Source organism: Macaca fascicularis, chromosome 8, assembly GCF_037993035.2.
Source record: "Macaca fascicularis isolate 582-1 chromosome 8, T2T-MFA8v1.1".
Taxonomy (NCBI): domain Eukaryota; kingdom Metazoa; phylum Chordata; class Mammalia; order Primates; family Cercopithecidae; genus Macaca; species Macaca fascicularis.
Window position 1 is genome coordinate 134,144,402 of NC_088382.1, and position 20,701 is coordinate 134,165,102.

At 39.1% G+C, this 20,701-nt stretch overlaps 1 protein-coding gene across 20 annotated transcripts in view; it reads right to left on the reverse strand.

The window, feature by feature from the left end:
• The window catches only part of TATDN1 (TatD DNase domain containing 1), a 60,268-nt gene that overhangs the window by 25,364 nt on the left and 14,203 nt on the right, over positions 1-20,701 (reverse strand). For 6 of the 20 annotated variants that reach the window (XM_045399272.3, XM_065518607.2, XM_073999415.1 and 3 more), the window contains exons 2-9: positions 18,199-18,264; positions 17,396-17,445; positions 14,362-14,425; positions 11,769-11,912; positions 11,627-11,669; positions 4,039-4,124; positions 3,910-3,950; positions 1,542-1,618 (exon numbers count right to left, since the gene is read on the reverse strand). In XM_045399272.3, coding sequence (XP_045255207.1) covers positions 1,542-1,618; positions 3,910-3,950; positions 4,039-4,124; positions 11,627-11,669; positions 11,769-11,912; positions 14,362-14,425; positions 17,396-17,445; positions 18,199-18,264 — 571 coding nt within the window. Of the gene's footprint in view, positions 1-1,541; positions 1,619-3,909; positions 3,951-4,038; positions 4,125-11,626; positions 11,670-11,768; positions 11,913-14,105; positions 14,426-17,395; positions 17,446-18,198; positions 18,265-20,701 lie in introns of all 20 variants that reach the window. The other 14 variants (XM_065518608.2, XM_073999409.1, XM_073999410.1 and 11 more) reach the window with 5 other exon arrangements.

The window sequence follows — 20,701 nt, forward strand, 5'->3', positions numbered from 1 at the left end:
ATGTGGTATACCGTGCTTAACATTTCTTGTACTACTTTTTGTTTTCCCGGATTAACCTCCCTCATATTTTTATTTACCTGGCTTTCTTAAACTTGAAGCCCAGCCTGGGCACATAGCAAGATCCCGTCTTAACTTAAAATGTAAAAAATAGCCGGGTGTGGTGGCACGCACCAGTAATCCCAGCTACTCAGGAGGCTGAGGTGGGAGGGTTGCTTGAGCCCGCGAGGTCAAGGCTGCAGAGTTGTGATTACACCACTGCATTCCAGCTTGGGCTACAGAGCAAGTCCCTATCTTAAAAAAAAAAACCAAAAAAACCAAAAAACTTGAAACCCTCTCATACTTGGCATAGCTCTGTGAAATTATATACTTATATAGAAATAATAATGAAACATTTATAGAGACATAATAATGAAAACATTGAGTATGCGTATAACCAAAAATTCTGAAATGACGACATTGAGAGTGATATGCAGAGAATAATGGAGGTAGGGGATTAGTACGGGATATAAGAACTAACATGCTCATATACCCCAATGAGAATAGACACAGGGGATGAATCAAGAGACAATAGTATATGGATATTATTTAGAAATATGGTGACAAATAGCAAAATTGTTGCCGCTAGAAAAACTGACCTGGGGTAAGGTCATGCTGGGGGGACTCTGATATTTGTTTATATCTGTGAGTACTACTTGACTTTTTAATCACTATGCATATATTCCCTTGCATATTAATTTTAAAGTTATTTAAACCATTAAATATGAAAGCAGCTTAGACATTTAAACTCTGAACTCTAGAGCAAATACATAATTCCATGATTCTATTTCCCTAGATTTTAGTCAAAAATAATGCAATTGGAAACACAATAACTTTAAGGGTATGAGACATTGAAGGACAGAAAGTCTTATACTATTTTGCAACTGATTAATGGGATACATTGATATCCTGTGAAAAGACACTGGTCGAAGTTCTTACATATTTGACCAAACAAACCCAGGGACCTAGCTGTGCTAGCTGAGTGTACTGAGTGTGTGAAGTTTAGTGTGATATAACAGCAGAAAGGTCACAGAGTGAGAAGCCAGAGGACATGGGTTCTCATACTTGGAGAAACTCTATACCTGTTTCCTAATTTATTTGAGCCTCGGTTTCTTTGCCTGCAGAGATGTACGACTGTCATAGAATAACCTTTCGTCCATAGTCAGACATGATGTGTATATGTATACATGATGCTGTGAACACATTTTCAAGGGATCAAATGATCTGAGAATAAACTGGATTACTAGAGAAAGCTAGCTGCTGATCTCAACACAAAATAGTTTTCCATTATTAGGACATAATGTACTAGTCTATAACTTTTGAGCTTGAACTTGTAATCGTAAGGTACTGTTTGATTTCTTACATAATTACTGAAATTCCCAGCAAAGATCAGTGTAAACACACACAAACTTTAATGAAAATCGTCTTCATCAGCAATTCACTGTAAAACGATTTAAGAAATCTGCTTAAATAAAAGTTAAAAACAAAACAACCTAAGAACGTACCAACCATTAAATCCTATATAAAGATCCAAATCAATCAAAGCAGCTGCTGCTTCCTTGGTACCATCAAATGAATGCACCTGGGGACATACAGGTATAATTTTATTATTATAGTAATTACTCTTTAAAATTCTAAATAACATTAATAAGACTTTGTAGGCAAAAATATAGATCCCTGTAAGTTTTTGGACCTCAGGATTTCAAAGGTGGTAGTCCCTGTAATTTTTATTTTCGTATCAGATTTCACAATTATAACCAGTCATCATCTCCAGTGACATGATGCAAAACGTTAGCTGCTGAGAATTTCTCTCTTCAGAGCTGCAGTGTTGCTGTCTCCACACTAGCATTAGTGCAGAAGCTCCAGGAAGGGGTTTAGGAATAGACGTATTCTTAGGCAAAAACATGAGGAAAGCTTAGAAATTTTATGGCACCATTTAAAACACGTTTTAAAATACTGATGAATTTTCTGTTACAGGAATTTTTTTTTTTAAGATGGAGTTTCACTCTTGTTGCCCAGGCTGGAGTGCAATGGCGTGATCTTGGCTCACCGCAACCTCCGCCTCCCTGCTTCAAGCGATTCTCCTGCTTCAGCCTCCTGAGTAGCTGAGATTACAGGCATGCGCCACCACGCCTGGCTAATTTTGTATTTTGTATTTTTTTTTTAGTAGAGAGGGGGTTTCTCCATGTTGTTCAGGCTGGTCTCGAACTCCCGACCCCAGGTGATCCACCCGCCTCGGCCTCCCAAAGTGCTGGGATTACAGGGGTGAGCCACCATGCCCGGCCAAGGATACTTTTTTCTGGAAGAGAAATTACTTTTAAGAGGCAAGGCTGGGCCAGGTGCGATGGCTCATGCCTGTAACCTCAGCACTTTGGGAGGCTGAGGCCAGTGGATCACCTGAGGTTGGGATTTCGAGACCAGCCTGACCAATGTGGAGAAAACCCATCTATACTAAAAATACAAAATTAGCAAGGTGTGGTGGCGCATGCCTATAATCCCAACTACTCGGGAGGCCTGAGGCAGGAGAACTGCTTGAACCCAGGAGGCAGAGGTTGCGTTGAGCTGTGATCGCATCATTACAGTCCAGTCTGGGCAACAAGAGTGAAACTCTGTCTCAAAAATAAAAAGAAAAGAGACAGGGCTGAAGAAATTCTTATAAATGGGTAAGACTGTTGCTTAAAAAGCATAAACCGTAATCCCAGCACTTTGGGAGGCCGAGGTGGGCAGATCACAAGGTCAGGAGATCGAGACCATCCTGGCCAACATGGTGAAATCCCGTCTCTACTAAAATGCAAAAAATTAACCAGGCGTGGTGGTGCACGCCTGTAGTCCCAGCTACTTGGGAGGCTGAGGCACGGGAATCGCTTGAACCCGGGAGGTGGAGGTTGCGACGAGCCGAGATTGCGTAGAAGTGAATTCAAGGGCCGGGCACAGTGGCTTACACCTGTAATCCCAACATGTCGGGAAGCCAAGGTGGGCAGATTGCTTGAGTTTAGGAGTTCAAGATCAGCCTAGGCAACATGGTAAACTCCATCTCTACAAAATATACAAAAAAATTAGCTGAGCATGGTGGTGCATGCCTGTAGTCCCAGCTACTGGGAAGGCTGAGGATGGCTTGATCCTGGGGAAGCGGAGGTTGCAGTGAGCTGAGATTGTGCCACTCCACTTCAGCCTGGATGACAGAGCCAGACCCTTTCTCAATAACCAAAAAAACCCCCAAAAAAACCAAAAACCAAATTTCACAGGGTTTTCTTGTGAATGGAATTCTGTGCTCATTCTTGTACTTTGAACAAAGGAACTATAATTAAAACTGACTTGTGTTTATGCCACATCTGACCCATACATTCAACAGTAAATTTACATGTCTTTCAAAGGATGGGAAAAGAAACTCCTAATTCTATTGAGTTCTATCTAATTCACGTTTTTCTTTTTTTTTCCTTTTTTAAAAAAAATTTAAATGTTGACATCTGAATTAGGGGCCATCCTTAATAACCAAGATGCTTTATGTGTCACATAAATGTTAAGTATCCCTTATCCCAAGTATGTGGGACCAAAAGTGTTTCAGATTTTTTCAGATTTTGGAATATCTGCATATACATAAAAAGAAATCTTTGGGAAGGGACTCAAGTCTAAACATGACATTCATTTATGTTTCATATACACCTTATACCATACCCTGAAGGTAAATAATTTAAATAATTTTGTGCATGAAACTAAATTTATGTACAATGAATAATCAGAAAGCAAAGGTGTCACTATCTCATGTCAGTGCTTAAAAAGTTTCAGATTTTGGAGTATTTTGTACTTGGGAGTATTTGGATTTTTGGATTAGAGACATTCAACCTGTATTAAAAATGACAATTTTATACTTACCACTCCCCCTACACAGCGATCTCTATTTCTTTTCATTATGTCTGTAAATTAAAAACAAAGAACTTTTAGCAAATAGCTTGATTTCTACAAAATTCTTAAGTTCTAAATGAGACTTTGGTTTTAACTCACCCAAAAATTCAGCATGTGAGTTTCGACAATGAAGAAACATTGGTAATTTTGTTTGTTCTGACAGTTCAAATTGTTTTTCAAAATATCTGCATAATGCAAAAAAAAATTCTTATTACAAATTTAATTTTAGCATGAGGAAGGTAATGATGTCAAAACAGCTTTTAAGTTAAAGGTATTTAATTCTCTATAAATTACAGGACAATAATCATGAATATTTAAAGCACATCAGACTTATCAAAGGGCTTTTATAACTTACAATTTTTGGAAAGAAATACTTCATTTTCTGGGCTTACAAAATTATTTTCATAAAGTAACATCTACTGGCCCCTTGCCACTGGGAGCACCATCAGTGGAAGTCAACTCACCAAGTGAGAAGCCCGGCAGAGCTTCATACTGCATGCTAATCTATTCCATTTTGCAACCAGTGTTTTATGTGCTGTTATAAAAGAAGTTACTGCCACTAGGCAAAATGAACAAGGTTTCCCTCAAAAACCAAATCTAAGTATTTGCTAAACAGCAAATAACTCAATTATGCTATTAAAAAAAGAAAATTACACAATAAAGTGGTAGCCCTGAATATCTTAGAGTACTTGATAAGAAGCTTTTTCCAAGTACCACATACTTTTGTCTCATTTGATCCTCAGAATAACCCAAGGATAAAAGCTGGTGTCGTACTTTGTCCAACATAACAATACCTGGCATGGCCACTTGGAACCAGAACTTCAGTGCTCTCATTCCAAGTCCCAGCCTAAATGGCAAAAACCTGTCACATTTTCGAGACGCTTCCTTCTGGTCCCGGAGTATAATGACAATATTCAGAGGATATAATGAATGTTCATTCTGTTTGTTTTTTCACTTCAACACAGTGCTCCCTCTTGTTCTCACAAATGGTAGGTTCAACTGAATCAGGATAACAGGTGGCTTATTATTTTCTTAGATGTGCTTACCTTTTCTAAGTCCTTTAATTTGGGGAAACAATTTCTCTGTTTAACTTAAGCCTCTTTTGCTATATTTTCCTATATCATATTTCCTCACGTGCAGGACTATTTTACCCCCTTTGCACTCTTGAAAATGCTAAATTTTAAAATTAGAAATAGAAATGTACTTCTTAAGAAGCAGTCTTCAGGCCGGGCATGGTGGCTCATACCTGTAATCCCAGCACTTTGGGAGGCCAAGGTGGGTGGATCACTCGAGGACAGGAGTTCAAGACCAGTCTGGCCAACATGGTGAAACCTTATCTCTACTAAAAATACAAAAATTAGCCAGCGTGTTGGCACACGTCTGTAATCCCAGCTATTCCATGGGCTGAGACACAAGAATCGCTTGAACCCAGGGTCAAAGGTTGCAGTGAGCTGATGTCACACTACTTGCACTCCAGCCTGGGTGACAGAGCAGCACTCTGTCTCAAAAAAAAAAAAAAAAAAAAAAATAGAAACAGTCTTCCTAAAATTGGTGGTCTATCTCTGTATTACCAAATGTTTGGGTTTTAAAATCTCCTTTTCAGATTCTGCTGGGTTAGAATAAGCAAAACTATTTTCCTTTCATTAACAAAGTGCTGAAAATTTGCAGTGTAGGAAATATTAATGACAACTTGGACAAAAAGATATTTTAATAATACAACCAGTCACTATTTCCATAACCTCTAAAGTAAACCAAATGTCAGCAATTAAGTGTGCTCTAGTCATTATGTCAACTTTACTAATATATTTGGCTTTTGGCTACACACAGCAGGCAGTCCTCTTCATTGTGTGCACTGCTCTACACTATGCTGGTTATTTTTTCCACACAAAATTTCATGGACCAAACCACATGACCAAGCTACAAATTCACAGTATCTAATGGTCGGATGGAAAATTAGCTTCCTATCTCAAGGTAGGCAAAAATACAGTTTATGAAAATAACAGAGGCCAGCTGGATGCGTGGTCCACGCCTGTAATCCCAGCACTTTGGGAGGCTGAGGTGGGCGGATTGCTTGATCTCAGGACTTCAAGACTAACCTGGGCAACATGGTGAAACCCCATCTCTACAAAAAATACAAGAATTAGCCAGGTGTGGTGGCATGTGCCTGTAGTCCCAGTTGTTGGGAGGCTGAGGTCGGGGGATTGCTTGAGCCTGGGAGGTCAAGGCTGTGGTGAGCCATGATCACACCACTGCACTCCAGCTTGGATGACAGAGTGAGACCGTGTCTCAGAGAAAAAAGAAAAAGAAAATAACAGAAGCCCAAGCAGTGGGCCCACAGAATTTGACATAATTCAAGAAAAGAAAGGTCCCTGAATTCATGCTAGCTATGTATCATAAAGAAGCCATGTGGTTAAAAAAATAATAATAATAATAAATAAATAATAATAATAAATTAAATAATAAATTAAATTAAATAATAAATTAAATAATAATAAATTGAATAATAATAATAAATTAAATAATAATAATAAATTTTTTTTTTTTTTTGAGACGGAGTCTCGCTCTGCTGCCCAGGCTGGAGTGCAGTGGCCGGATCTCAGCTCACTGCAAGCTCCGCCTCCCGGGTTCACGCCATTCTCCTGCCTCAGCCTCCCGAGTAGCTGGGACTACAGGCGCCTGCCACCGCGCCCGGCTAGTTTTTTGTATATTTTAGTAGAGACGGGGTTTCACCATGTTAGCCAGGATGGTCTCGATCTCCTGACCTCGTGATCCGCCCGTCTCGGCCTCCCAAAATGCTGGGATTACAGGCTTGAGCCACCACGCCCGGCCAATAATAATAAATTTTAAAAAATAAAAAAGTAAAAAATTATTCCGAATGATACAAACTGAGGATAACTAGTACTAAACATCAAACAACTATTAGAGAAGAAACATCTAAACAACTTTAGAGAAGAAAAACCCACCATGGTAACTAGAAATAACAACGTAAGTTACAGGGTAGGAATTGGCGTCTATTAAGAGACCTCTCTGCCTGTTTTGCTCATTTATTATTTTTTTAAAGTTTATAAATGAAAATCATTTTCCACTTGAGTTAGATTTGCTCATCTTAGTGAAGCTTCTGATTGTATTACTGCTTCTTACAGTTGAGGTTTAACTATCTAAGGACAAGAGCTGGAAAAGTTCAGCTTCAGAGGAGCAGTTGCTATTAATTAGGATCAAGGCAAATCCAAAAAGCGCAGTGAGTTTCATGGGTATATCTCAACACAGGTAGTAATCCCTCCTCTGTAAGCTGCTTGATGGCAACGTGGCCTCAATTGCTCATCTCTACGGTCCCCTAAACCTCCAAAGGATTGTTTTAAAATCTTCTTCTTGTAGTTTTTAAGACCTGCACAGCGTTAACATTTTAAAGCCCCAAGAAAAATGCCCAAAGCAAATTCCTCCTATCCAAGAGAACAGAGCTCTAAACTGCAACAAGGAAAGGAATGTAGCATAAGGCCAGGAAATTGAAAATACAGGGTATGGCTTAAAGGATAAACTTTCCATAACTACATCAGGCCTCTTCCTTGTTTTCACTCTTTGCTTCTCTTTCTTAGTCTTTAAAAAATCCTTTTTCCAGAAAAAGTCTAGGTACTAAAACAAGAAAAAAGTATTTAAAAAAAAAAAAACACAAAACCTTTAAAAAGTTCCAAACAAAAGCAATAGCTAGCATCTTCCTTTAGGGTGGTAATATTTCTAGCATGAGTAATATAACAGCCATGATTGTGCACGTACTATGTACCACTCATGTCACTATGGGCTTTATGTGCCTTATGTTAAGAAAGGTAGGCAGCAATCTCCCCATTTTAAAGGGGATGCACAAAGGGACGAAGTGACATCAAGGGCAGTTGTAAATCTCACGAAAAGATCTGCTGATTCCAAAGCTCATCCTTTTAACGTCATACGCCGCCTTCACTTACCATTATTTTTCAGACACATCTATTGTATATTGATTTTTCTGTCTTGCCTCCTAATTTTCTATTTTTCTTTTCTCATACATCTCCTTTTTCCTGACTACATTTTTACTTAAAAACAAATCATGGCTGGGCGTGGTGGCTCACACCTGTAACCCTAGCACTTTGGGAGGCCGAGGCGGGCAGATCACTTGAGATCTGGAGTTTGAAACCAGCCTGGCCAACATGGTGAAACCCCATCTCTACAAAAACACAAGAAAATTAGCTGGGCATGGTGATGGGCACCTGTAATCCCAGCTACTTGGGAGGTGGAGGCAGGAGAATCGCTTGAACTGGGAGGCGGAGGTTGCAGTGATCTTAGATCGCACTGCCTGCACTCCAGTCTGGGGGACAGAGTGAGAATACATCTCAAAACAAAACAAAACAAAACAAAACACCCAAACCATACACCGGCTGTTCCAGATGGTAGAAAAGTGCAGACCAAAATCTGAAGTCTTCCAAAAATAAACCCAATAGTGAAAGTTGAATTATAGGCTTTTTATCCACACTGCTCAAAAGGAATAAAAAAGAACCTTCCCTTTGTATTAAATATTCAACAGACATTTACTAAGTACCTACCATGTGCTGAGAATACTGTGCTAAATGCTATGGAACTGTCCCATGAGTAAGCCTTGGTGTGTGCCTCTGAGGAACTCAAAGACACTTGTCTGTGTGGGGAGGAAGGGATAACCTAAAACCTATTTCTGTACAACGTGGTTAAGTGCTGAAACAAACAGAGTGCTGTGTACACAGAAAAGACTGCATGCTGTAAGTACACGCTAGGGGAAAAGAAGTGAGGGGCAGAGAACGTGGGTGTTTGTGTCCTTAACAACAATCAAAATGTGATTGTTACTAGTGTGTCTTTTTTTTTTTTTTTTTTGAGATGGAGTCTTGCTCTGTTGCCCAGGCTGGAGTCCAATGACACAATCTTGGCTCACTGCAACCTCCACCTCCCCAGTTCAAGCAATTCTGCTGCCTCAGCCTCCCGAGTAGCTGGGATTACAGGTGCTCGCTACCACGCCCGGCTAATTTTTGTTTTTAGTAGAGACAGGGTTTCACCATGTTGGCCAAGCTGGTCTTGAATTCCTGATCTCAGGTGATAGGCCTGCCTTGGCCTCCCAAAGTGCTGGAATTACAGGCATGAGCCACCATACCTGGCCATTTTTTTAACCAAGTCATTTGATGTTTTATCATTAAAGATTAAAAAATCTTCACCGCCATCTTATCAAAATTTCCTTCTACTTATTTTGTCATTAGCTTATTCACTCTGGAAGAAGCCAGTGTCACATGCTGTCACTGAAAGTCAGTCCTTCCCTCTGCTGTTCACACACTTTAGCGACAGCACTTCCAACCTACTTTAATTATTTATGTCCTCTCTTGTCTACAGTGGCATTGGGAAAAAGTCTTATTTTTCTTTGTGTCATGCTGAGGAGGCACTTGGTAATCATTTACTGAATGGAGTTTGAACTTGTCTATTAGCAATCAACACCTGGTATGTGAGTTCAAGCACAAGCTGTGATATGCATATTCTAAGATCAGACGCTATTCTGAACGTGCTCTGATGATGGTGAAGAATCTTCAGAACAGTTAAATTAAACTGATACTGTCAATGTTTTCAATTAACCCCAAAACTGAGTTTAAAGTATTCCGGTTGCATTTTAGAATCAGTTCTAACTCATTTTGGATGAAAAGTCATACAGGCAAAAAAACTTGGGGACTCTGCCATTGCCCTTGCTTGTCATAACACATAGTCTATTAGACTTACAAGGCTTATCCTGACAAAAACCAGACATTAAAGTTGAGGAATATGATCTGTGGGCTTAACCTGAAGAACCATTAAAGACAACTGTTTTTCTATTTCAGTGTGAACATGAGAACTTTTAAGGTTAAGTGAGCTGGCCTACATAATATTCGACAGAGGTATAGGGCTTTAGTAACCCTGCTAGTAACCACATGAATGTCCCTGAAAGACACAGCAAATAATATGCCACAAACTAAGCAGTTCTAAAAGGGATGTATAAAGGAGCGACCTAAAAGAGACAGTACGTGTCCACAGAGCATTACTCTAACCCATCCTTTTCTACTTGGTTATAGATCTTCACACTCCAGAACTCTGGAGCTTGAGGTCTAGGATATGACAGATTCCACTAGTAGATCTGCTCCTCCCCACAGTGATTTTCAACCAGGGGGGACATATCAGAATCCCATTTGCGGGGAGCAGGGAGGGAAGGGGGAGGAAGTACACTTTTGGCATGTGTAATCTTAAAAAATCCCTTTAGGCCATCAAGTCACTGGCTTAATCATATGATCGTATCACCATATGACAAAATTATTAATTATTAAATATTATGATATAGCTGGATGGTATCTTAAGAGAGAATCTGATCCTAATTCTCTGTGTATAAGAAACTAAGGAGGACAGAGGACTGTTTATTCTTAAAGGTCTCTAGGGACAGATATTCTACCTTCAGATTTCTGCATACTCTGAGTTCTTGGCAGTGGCTGGCAAACAGTGCTCCATAAATATTTGTTGAATGGATGAATAACTAAATTAACCCCCTTTAGAAGCTCAGTCTAAAGTTTTATCATCTTCATAATTAAGATCTTTTTGAAATTCGACAAAATGCTTACGTTTTAAATTCAGACTATGACCTAAATTTTCTTTTTAATCTTTAACACTCATTCACCAGTATGATGACAGGAGCTCCAAATTTAGCTCCAGGCAATGGGTTACAGGAAGTCCTGCAGGGTTGTGAGCTTTGGAGTTTTCTCAGAAGCCACCATTCAACATGGCTCCTATTAAAGGAATCTCACAGTTCCAAACTAACAATATTCAATGCCCAGCAAGAGTAAACTATGCTTTTCTAGCTTTGGTGATTGATCTTATAATACTTTTGTCGGTTTTTTGTTGCTGATTTTTTTTTTAGAGGTGGAGTCTCCTTACATTGCTCAGACTGGTCTGGAACTCCTGAGCTCAAGCAATTCTCCTGCCTCTGCTTCTCAAAACAGCTGCGATTACAGGTGCAGGCTGCTGTGCCTAGCTTGTAATACACTTTTAATATCCTTTGTTTTTAAATTATATCTTCCAGTTTGGGAGGCTGAGGCGGGTGGATCATTTGAGGTCAGGAGTCTGAGACCAGCCTGACCAACGTGGTGAAACCCAATCTTTACTAAAAATATAAAAATTAGCCAGGCATGGTGGCATGTGCCTGTAATCCCAGATACTCGGGAGGCTGAGGCACGAGACTCATTTGAACCCAGGAGGTGGAGGTTGCAGTGAGCCGGGATCACACCACTGCACTCCAGCCTGGGCAACAGAGAGAGACTCTGTCTCAAAAAAACGAAACAAATCACATTCCCCAAAATAATTTAATTCATTCCATTGGAACTGTTCATGTAGGAATGCATGTGTTAAACAAGCAAACAAAAAATGTAAAGTCTCTATCATGTAAAACTCATCCCTAATTTCTACCATTAAAATAAAATTAAATGGTTAATCGACCAGGGAACTATGTGCTTCCGCCCCTTATGAATTACATGCAAGTATGCATGGAATTGGTTTCACTTAACGTTTCATATACAGAGGGAAAAACAAAAATATTCTGATGCTTAATCCAACTATATTCTCAACTGATAAAAGTTATTTTAAAATCACTCATGATTTTACAATAATTTGTAAAGCCAATAAATTTCCTTACTTGAGTTGAGTATCTTTGGGACAAAACTGTAGTCGGTCAAAATCTTTAAAAAGATAAAGAAGAATAATTACTCCTAACTTATACAGAAAAAAATTGTTTATTTTCAAACAAAGTCATTCTAAGAGGCGAGGCTGGCACTCACCAAGTCCACATTCTCCTATTGCCACAACTTTCTCTTTATTGTTTTCAGCAAGATTTAGCAACTCCTTTAAGTAAAGATCAGGGTTATTCTTTTCAAATTCACCACATCTTGTAGGATGACATCCAACTGTACTGAAAAACATATCTAACACAAAATAATGTTTTAGGATTATTTTCAAAGTATTTTCTCATATTTATACTTATGATATTTAGAGGATATCAAGTAATTTCAACTGGTTTTCAACATGGTAATAGATTATTCACATTATAAGAACTACATTATGTTAATCATATGACAATTTTTAGAATACCAAAACAAAGTAGGATACGAATATGAAAATTGCTTTAATATATTAATAAAATAATTCAGCTTTTTCTAAAGTTTGGCATTTAGGGCTGTAGAATGCAAAGTGAAAATTTTTTGTTTTTGAGACAGGGTCCCACTGTGTCAACCAGGCTGGAGTGCAGTGGTGCCATCATGGCTCACTGTAGCCTTGACCTCCTGGACTCAAGTGATCCTCCCACTTCAGCCTCCCAAGTAACTGGGACAACACATACATGCCACCACACTTGGCTAATTTTTAAATTTTTTTTGTAGAGACAGGGTTTTGCTATGTTGCCCAAGCTGGGCTCGAAGTCCTGAGCTCAAGCGACCCACCGGCCTAGGCCTCCCAAAGTGCTGGGATTACAGGCCTGAGCCACCATGACTAGCGATGATTTATCTTTTATATTCACCATTCATGTGACTATCTTGATTCATATATTTTTGTTTAACACCAATTCCTCCATTATTGATTCATGTATTTAATATAGCATAAAAATGTATTCCCTTAAAAAGGTTAATAGTGGAGGTTAAAGAGGTGGAAAGGGGAATTTGTTTTTCTAATAAAAAAATGAGGTTCACCTATTTGGAGGACACTCTGACAGTCTGACTTGTATAGAATACAAATGAGAAGTCAAAAACACTTTTTGAATGGCTTAGCTGAGTTTGAACCATGGGAAAGGTATCAAGCCTTCCTCAGGCTCTCATGCAGATGTTTAGAAATAAAGGAAGAAGCACTTTTAAGGCTATAAGAACACAAGTTACATGGAGAGGAGTGGAAGAGGGCTGATAATGGAGGTGGGAGAACTTTAAAAAGCCTAGATGTTTGGGGATAAAAAGTAAGGATAAAATGTTCCTATATATCTCGAAAACTCCCTGGGAGAGATTCTCTCTTTAATCACTAAGAAAAAGTGTCAATGGGCTGGGTGAGGTGGCTCAGGCCTGTAATCCCAGCACTTTGGGAGGCCAAGCCAGGCAGATCACAAGGTCAGGAGTTGAAGACCAGCCTGACCAACACGGTGAAACCCTGTCTCTATTAAAGATGCAAAAATTAGCCAGGCGTGGTGGCGCGCGCCTATAATCCCAGCTACTCAGGACGCCGAGGCAAGAGAATCACTTGTACCCAGGAGGCAGAGGTTGCAGTGAGCGGAGATCATGCCATTGCACTGCAGCCTGGGCGACAAAGCAAGACTCTGTTTCAAAAAAAGAAAAAGTGTGAATGGATCCTAAAAGAGAAGTATGGATTTTAGAGAGATTTCCATAAAAATATAGCTTTTAGTAAGTTTTCATAAACACATCAGTATTTTAAAACACAACATTTAAAAATTATGTAGAATGTTTAATTCCTCAGTGTCTAGCACATAAGGTATGCAAAAAAAAGTTAAATTCATGAATGCCAGATAAATGAGGTTTTATGTAACTAAGATTCCTTTAATAATCAATCCTAAAACTTTCAAGATTTTAAATAAATAAAAAATGTATGAACATAAAGCAAGCATATGAGGGGTTATACAGCATTATTATTTGCATTCTTGGTACCTTGCACAGTATCTGGTCCATCTAGTAAAAATTTAATAAAATAATCCTTCACAGCTTAAGTTAAAAAAGAATAAATAAAAAGCAACTCGTATCTTTTTGTTTTTTGGGGGTTTTTTTTGCTTGCTTGTTTTGAGACAGAGTCTTGCTCTATTGTCCAGGCTGGAGTGCAGTGGCACTATCTCTGCTTACTGCAAGCTCTGCCTCCCAGGTTCACGCCATTCTCCCACCTCAGCCGAGTAGCTGGGACTACAGGCGCCCACCACTATGCCCGGCTAATTTTTTGAATTTTTTAGTAGAGACGGGGTTTCACTGTGTTAGCCAGGATGGTCTCAATATCCTGATCTGCCTGCCTCAGCCTCCCAAAGTACTGGGATTACAGGCGTGACCCACAGCGCCTAGCTAGCAACTCATATCTTAAACACGTTAAAACACACACATGAATTCCACATCAAAAACACCTGAGGTTAAACTGTGTACCTGGAGAACTTTATTCTCATTAGCTGAAATCTTAAAATAATCTTCACTGAGTACTATGAAACGGTTTTATACACAGCTGATATACCAATGAGTACTTTGAATTTTGTCATCTTAATCATGTCCCACTGAAATCAGTCTATTTTCCTGTTGTTTCCACAGTCATGATCCATTGTATTGTACCTGAAGCAGTTTTCAGAAAGACTTCTTCAAAATTACTTAATTCATATTTTTTTTGGTAAAAGAAATATGAGGATACCATTTGTTTGTGCCAAATGCAGTGCATCTTTACTGTCTTGTAGATTTCCACCTGTAATCATAAACTGAAATAGAAAGAAAATAAAATAAGCTGACTTTAACAGGGCAGCAATAAGTTTCCTAAACATGCCTTCCTACCACTTCCTTATTCCAGACTGCTCTCCTCTGTGACTGTCACACACCTACCCTGTTTAAAATTCAGCTGGGAGATTGCCTCCTATGCAGAGTGGTATCTGACTACACCTCAGGGATGTGTGTATGTATGTGTGTGTACATGTAGAGGTGCAGAATTCATCACTAGATTCTGTTAAAATGTTAAAATGTATTTACATGTCTACCTTTCCTATTAGACAACAAGTTCCTTGAGGACAGAGATCAGGTATTATGAAAAAGCAAATAATTCATCAGTGATTCAATAGTGTTGATTGATTCGATAATTCTCCAAGTGTCGTCTGGTAACTCCCAGTAGGTATGTGAACTCAAAACTATTTTCATAATAATAATAAGACACTTTCTGTCTTTTTCACTCTCACTCTACTGCAAGTGTCCACAACGTATACAAGAAGCTACACGATGTGTGATACCACCAGACTGACTACAGAAAAAGATATGAAAATTCAGCAGGCTTCTAGTAACACAGTCATTAGAGATTTGAAAAAACAACTGTACTCATGTTGTTAATTTTTTTGTTCTGGAATACACTTGTTTTTCATAAAAATATGCTATTTATGTTATTCAGTAGTTTCTTGTTATTTTAAAAGGAATTAATATTCAAAATTTTTTGTTTTAATTTTTAATATAGTATATACAGTAGGTAAGACTCACACAAACAAAAGCTCTTTGGGGGTACTCACTAATAAAGAATGTGAAGGGGACTGGAGAGCAAAAGGTTTGAGAATCAGTGAGTTAATGCATGCTGATGAATTCTCTGTAGGAAAACATATGGCTTTTGGCAAATAAGCATACTTCTACATAGACCCATTAGGATCCAGCCAGTAACTAGACTGCCGTCTTTCCTGTTAAAATGAAAGTGTCACTGAAGAGCTTTGTGTTGACAGTGAGAGCACTGAAGCAGTGCTGCGCAAGGGGCACATTCTTCTAAGCACATGATTCAAGCACAATGACGTATATTGTTTCATACTTCAAGAGTCTCACTAAAATGATGAACTCATTCTAGGTACAACTTAGGGAGAAAACACAAAACAAAGGTAGACCTGCAAATGATAAATAGATGTTTTCATATAGCTATTTAAATCTTTAACATGATTAGGTATTCAGTATCCGTTCAGGAAACATATAGCCATAATTAAATCCTTGACTACCTGTAAAACATAAGATATAAGGCAGGGCGCAGTGGCTCATGCCTATAATCCCAGCACTTTGGGATGCTGAGGCGGGTGGATCACCTGCGGTCAGGAGTTCAAGATCATCCTGGCCAACATGGCGAAACCCCGTCTCTACTAAAAATACAAAAATTAGCCAGGCGTGGTGGCGGGCCCCTGAAGTCCCAGCTACTTGGGAGGCCGAGGCAGGAGAATCACATGCACCTGGGAGGCAGAGGTTGCAGTGAGCCAAGATCGTGCCACTGCACTCCAGCCTGGGCAACAGAACAAGACTCTGCCTCCAGAAAAAAAAAAGGCATTAATAAAAATAGTGGGAAAACTTTCTTTTTGCTAACATACCTAAAACTTTAATACTAGAACAGATACCTACATCCAGTATTTAAATTATGTAAAATACTAACCAAGTCTACTTTTTATGTGTAACTTTTCTAAATAGTTGAAAAAAGGGCAAGACACGAGGGCATCGTCTCCTCTCCCGGTGTATAGGATAATGATAATGATCATCTCATGGTGGCAGCTTCCAGCATACACATAACGTAGGTTGCTTATGCCAGGTATAATACCAAATGCTTTATGTTGAATATTTTATTTAGCCTTCATAACAACTCTATTAATTAAGTACTATTATCATTCTCATTTTACAGATGAGAAAACTGAAATCTAGTGAGATAAAAGACCCCAGGTTATAAAGCTACAAAAAATGAAGCAGGGGCTGGACACCAGGTTTGTTATGCCCTAACTATGCTTTTAACTACTATAACATAAATGCAAGGTATTGAATTAAATTTCAGTTTGGAACCATGTCCAAGTAAAAATCACTTCAGTTCCGTCATTCCTAAGTGTGTGTGTGTTGTGTGTGTGCATGTGTGTGAATAAACATTAAGATTAAATTACTCATGGCTAACACATGAAAATTGAAGAGCTTAGTATTTTGGAGTCTTCAGAAAACCATTGTTTAAAGTGATTTACCAAGCAGAATGACTCCATAATGAGAAATTAATGTAACTTCTATCTTTTCATATTATTTGTGAATAATAACAAATACAAGTTTGGAGTTGGAGACTGCAAAACTCATTTAGTCAGCAGTGTCACTTTCCAAAACATGTTATTCAACTTGGAGGCAGTAGCTATCAAGTGTCCTGACAGCATACTATGGAATTTAACCTTATTTCTTACGTGTATGTGTGGGCTAGCTCTCTGTTTTAAAGCTAATTTAAAGAAATATCTATTCATTTGCTTACTAGAACTCTCTAAAAAACCGGAGACATTTTATTACTGTAAAAATTAAAGTATTATCTCCATTATTTGAAGTGGTATACCCAAACTATAAATAGCTACACTTGGTGTATTTTTGATTATTGCTTAATTCTGACAAATGCTAAATTATATTATAAAATTGATTAAAAGTTGCCTCTTTAGAAACCTGGTAATTCACATAGGTTTAAAAAATTTTTTTCAAAGAGGTTTTGCCATTTATCATATATAAGAACTATATATGAGATTTGTGTAACTTAAATTGCTATGAACAGAATATTTGGATATTTTGTTTCAATTAACTTTCTAATATCACAAGTAGACAATTTGTACTCCAAGTGTGGCATTGGCTTGTTCCCTTCTACTCTGCAAAATTTTAACTAAAATTTAGTTAAAAAATAAATTTAAAATTCTCAAGAAAAACAAAACAGATGTTACCTTTTTAACACCAATCTCGACAGCTCTCCCTATTACATCCTGTAAGTCATCTGTAAAAGATAAACTCTGCATTAAGAAAACCTGGCAGACAAAAATTTGACTTTTTTTTTAGCTTTTGTGCAAATGGCTATTTGAAGTTTTATATTTGAAATTATAAACTTCTATAGGTAAAAAGACCTGAATTAAACTTCATTATAAATGTTCATGATCATGGTTTATCAATAAATGTGTTTCACTTTGTTTACAGTTTTATCCAAAATGCATAGGGAGTTCTCTCTTTTTTTTTTTTTTTTTTTTTGAGACGGAGTTTCATTCTTGTTGCCCAGGCTGGAGTACAACGGTGCAGTCTCGGCTCACTACAACCTCTACCGGCCGGGTTCAAGCGATTCTTGTGCCTCAGCCTCCCAAGTAGCTGGGATTACAGGTGCTTGCCAGCACGCCTGGCTAATTTTTTTTGTATTTTTAGTAGAGATGGGGTTTCACCATGTTGGCCAGGCTGGTCTCGAACTCCTGACCTCAGGTGATCTGCTTGCCTCGGCCTCCCAAAGTGTTGGGATTACAGGCGTGAGCCACCGCGCCCAGCCATGAGTTCTTTATTATTTCAACTTTAAGAGTGGATTATGTTGCTCAGGCTGGTCTTGAACTCCTGTGCTCGGGCAATCTTCCCGCCTCAGACTCCCAAAGTGGTGGGATTACAGGTGTGAGTCACAAGGCCCAGCTTGGATTATGCTTTTCAAGATCTCCTGAGGCAGAAAATTTGTCTTCATAGAGAAACTATTTGCCTTAATAAAGGAAATACTTACCTTGATGCTTTTGAACCCCCCTATAAATTCCTCTGAACATAGGGTCAGTCAAGTTGATACCAATATCTGTAGAAAGCAAAAATCACTAATTAATTATTGAGTCTCTAGTTGAAACTTCTACTTAAATAAAAAGCTTCTGTTACTAAACTTTTTGTTCACACACTCATCTACTCAAACAATATCCAAGTGCCTACCACTTGTCAACTACTGTGCTAGAAACATGGGATACAAAGATGAATAGGATATAATTCCTGCTTTCAAGAAACTCACTGCAGAATTGGTAAGGCAGATCCATTATCACACAATTATGAAATATTAGAAGTCAACACTGGTACTATGGGATACAGAAGGGGAACACCCAACCTAGTCTGGTGGCTGGCTCAGAAGAGGCTTCCAGAAAGAAGTAATCATTGAACTGCATCTTAAAAGATGAGTGGCTATTATCCAGTAGAACAGAGGTAACTGCAGACAGAGGAAGCAGTGGGAGCAAAGCCCTCAGGATAGGAAAAAGCACAGTGCTTGTAAAGAGCTACAGGCTGTTCCGGCTGCTGGAGAGAAGAACAATTGACCCTCTGTATCTCTGGGATCTGGGGCTATAGATTCAGCCAACCACAGGTCAATTGAAAATATTAGAAAATAAAAATAAAAATACAACAATAAATAATATATAAATAAAAGTACAGTAAGGTATAAAAACCATTTACATAGCATTTACCTCAAATTAGGTATTTTAAGTAATCTAGACATGATTTAAAGCATACATGAGGCCGGGCGCGGTGGCTCAAGCCTGTAATCCCAGCACTTTGGGAGGCCGAGACGGGTGGATCACGAGGTCAGGAGATCGAGACCATCCTGGCTAACACGGTGAAACCCCGTCTCTACTAAAAAAATACAAAAAAACTAGCCGGGCGCGGTGGCGGGCGCCTGTAGTCCCAGCTACTCGGGAGGCTGAGGCAGGCGAATGGCGTGAACCTGGGAGGCGGAGCTTGCAGTGAGCCGAGATCGCGCCACTGCACTCCAGCCTGGGCGACAGAGCGAGACTCCGTCTCAAAAAAAAAAAAAAAAAAAAAAAAAGGCATACATGAGGATATGCATAGGTTATAGGCAAACACCATGCCATTTTATGTAAGGGACTGGAACATGCGAGGGTTTGGTATCTGCAGGAGGTCCTGGAACCAATCTCCTGCTGATACTCAGGGAAGACAGTGTAAGGAAGGGAGGGGTCAGAAGACACTAGACTCAGCTATGGTACAGACACTTGTTTTTAAAATACTGGATGCAACAGGAAGCTCTGTCCTGCTGCAGAATATAAGGGAACATGGGGAACAACAAGATACGAAGTCAAACTGTGATTGATCACAGGCAAGAAGAAAAATGCCCCCGTTATTGAAAATACATATCATTTAGCTTTTAGCAGGAGAATATCAAAATGTGCGGTGGTGGTAGGCAGCTGATTACCAACAGACTCCCTACATTATTTCTGCGAAGTTTCAGTTTCTTGGTATGTTCTCATTTTAATTTCTGCCAAGCTGGTCCCCAGGAATGTCTGCTCCACCAATAAGACACACCTTGAAAGTGAATGGGAGTTTAGAGAATTTAAGAGATAGTGAAGAGAGTATTCCAGGCATTTGAAACAACAGGGGAAAAAGTAAAATGCAGAAAACGACAAAGGTATTTGAGTGCCAACATGTCAACAAAGATGGGTGGGATGTGGTACCCTTTAAAAGGGCTACTAACATACAAACATCATCTAATACGATACATACTGTAGGAGTTTGGTGGAATGGCCCAATCAGGAGAATTACTATCTAGTTTTTTTAAAAGTAAGGAAAGGAAATTAGATAAAGGGGTCAGACTGAGAAAGGAAACCCAGGGAAGAGGAGAGGCCTTTCTGCCTAAAATAATCCTTCGCAGAGGTTTAGTTTAGGGTCACCGATCATCACTGATCATTAGGAAAACAGAAATGGTCTGTATCACTTCTAGACCATTTCCCCTTTGTGCAGTGTTAAGCAAACAATTATTCATAACACTTGTCAAAGACTATGAGGAAGCCTTTATTCAAGAGAGACTACTGACGGCAGGGAAGCTTTTGCAGAAGCGGGAGGGACTGGGCTCAATTTTGAATACAAGGACAAGTGAGGATTTATTGCCACCAAGTAGAATGGGGATCAACAGATGAAAAATTACTAAGAGGAAACATCAAAGGTGAGGGAAGATTCTGGGTTTACTCAACTTGATGGATTTTTGCTGAAGGCAGGCCAGAGTGATAGGATATTCTGCTTGGGGATTTGAGATTTGAGATGGGGGAAATGAAGGATGAGAAAGGTCTATAGGTCCTGGCTGAAGAGGGAAGCAGGTCCTACATCCCAGAATAGTCTCTGGGTTTATCTGGGCAGGCAGAAATGCAGGAAAACTCCTTCGAAAGTCCCTTGACCCAAGTGCAGGGAGAAGCGCTTAAAGGCCACGCAGATGTGGACAGTGGTAATCGCAGCTGACCACACAC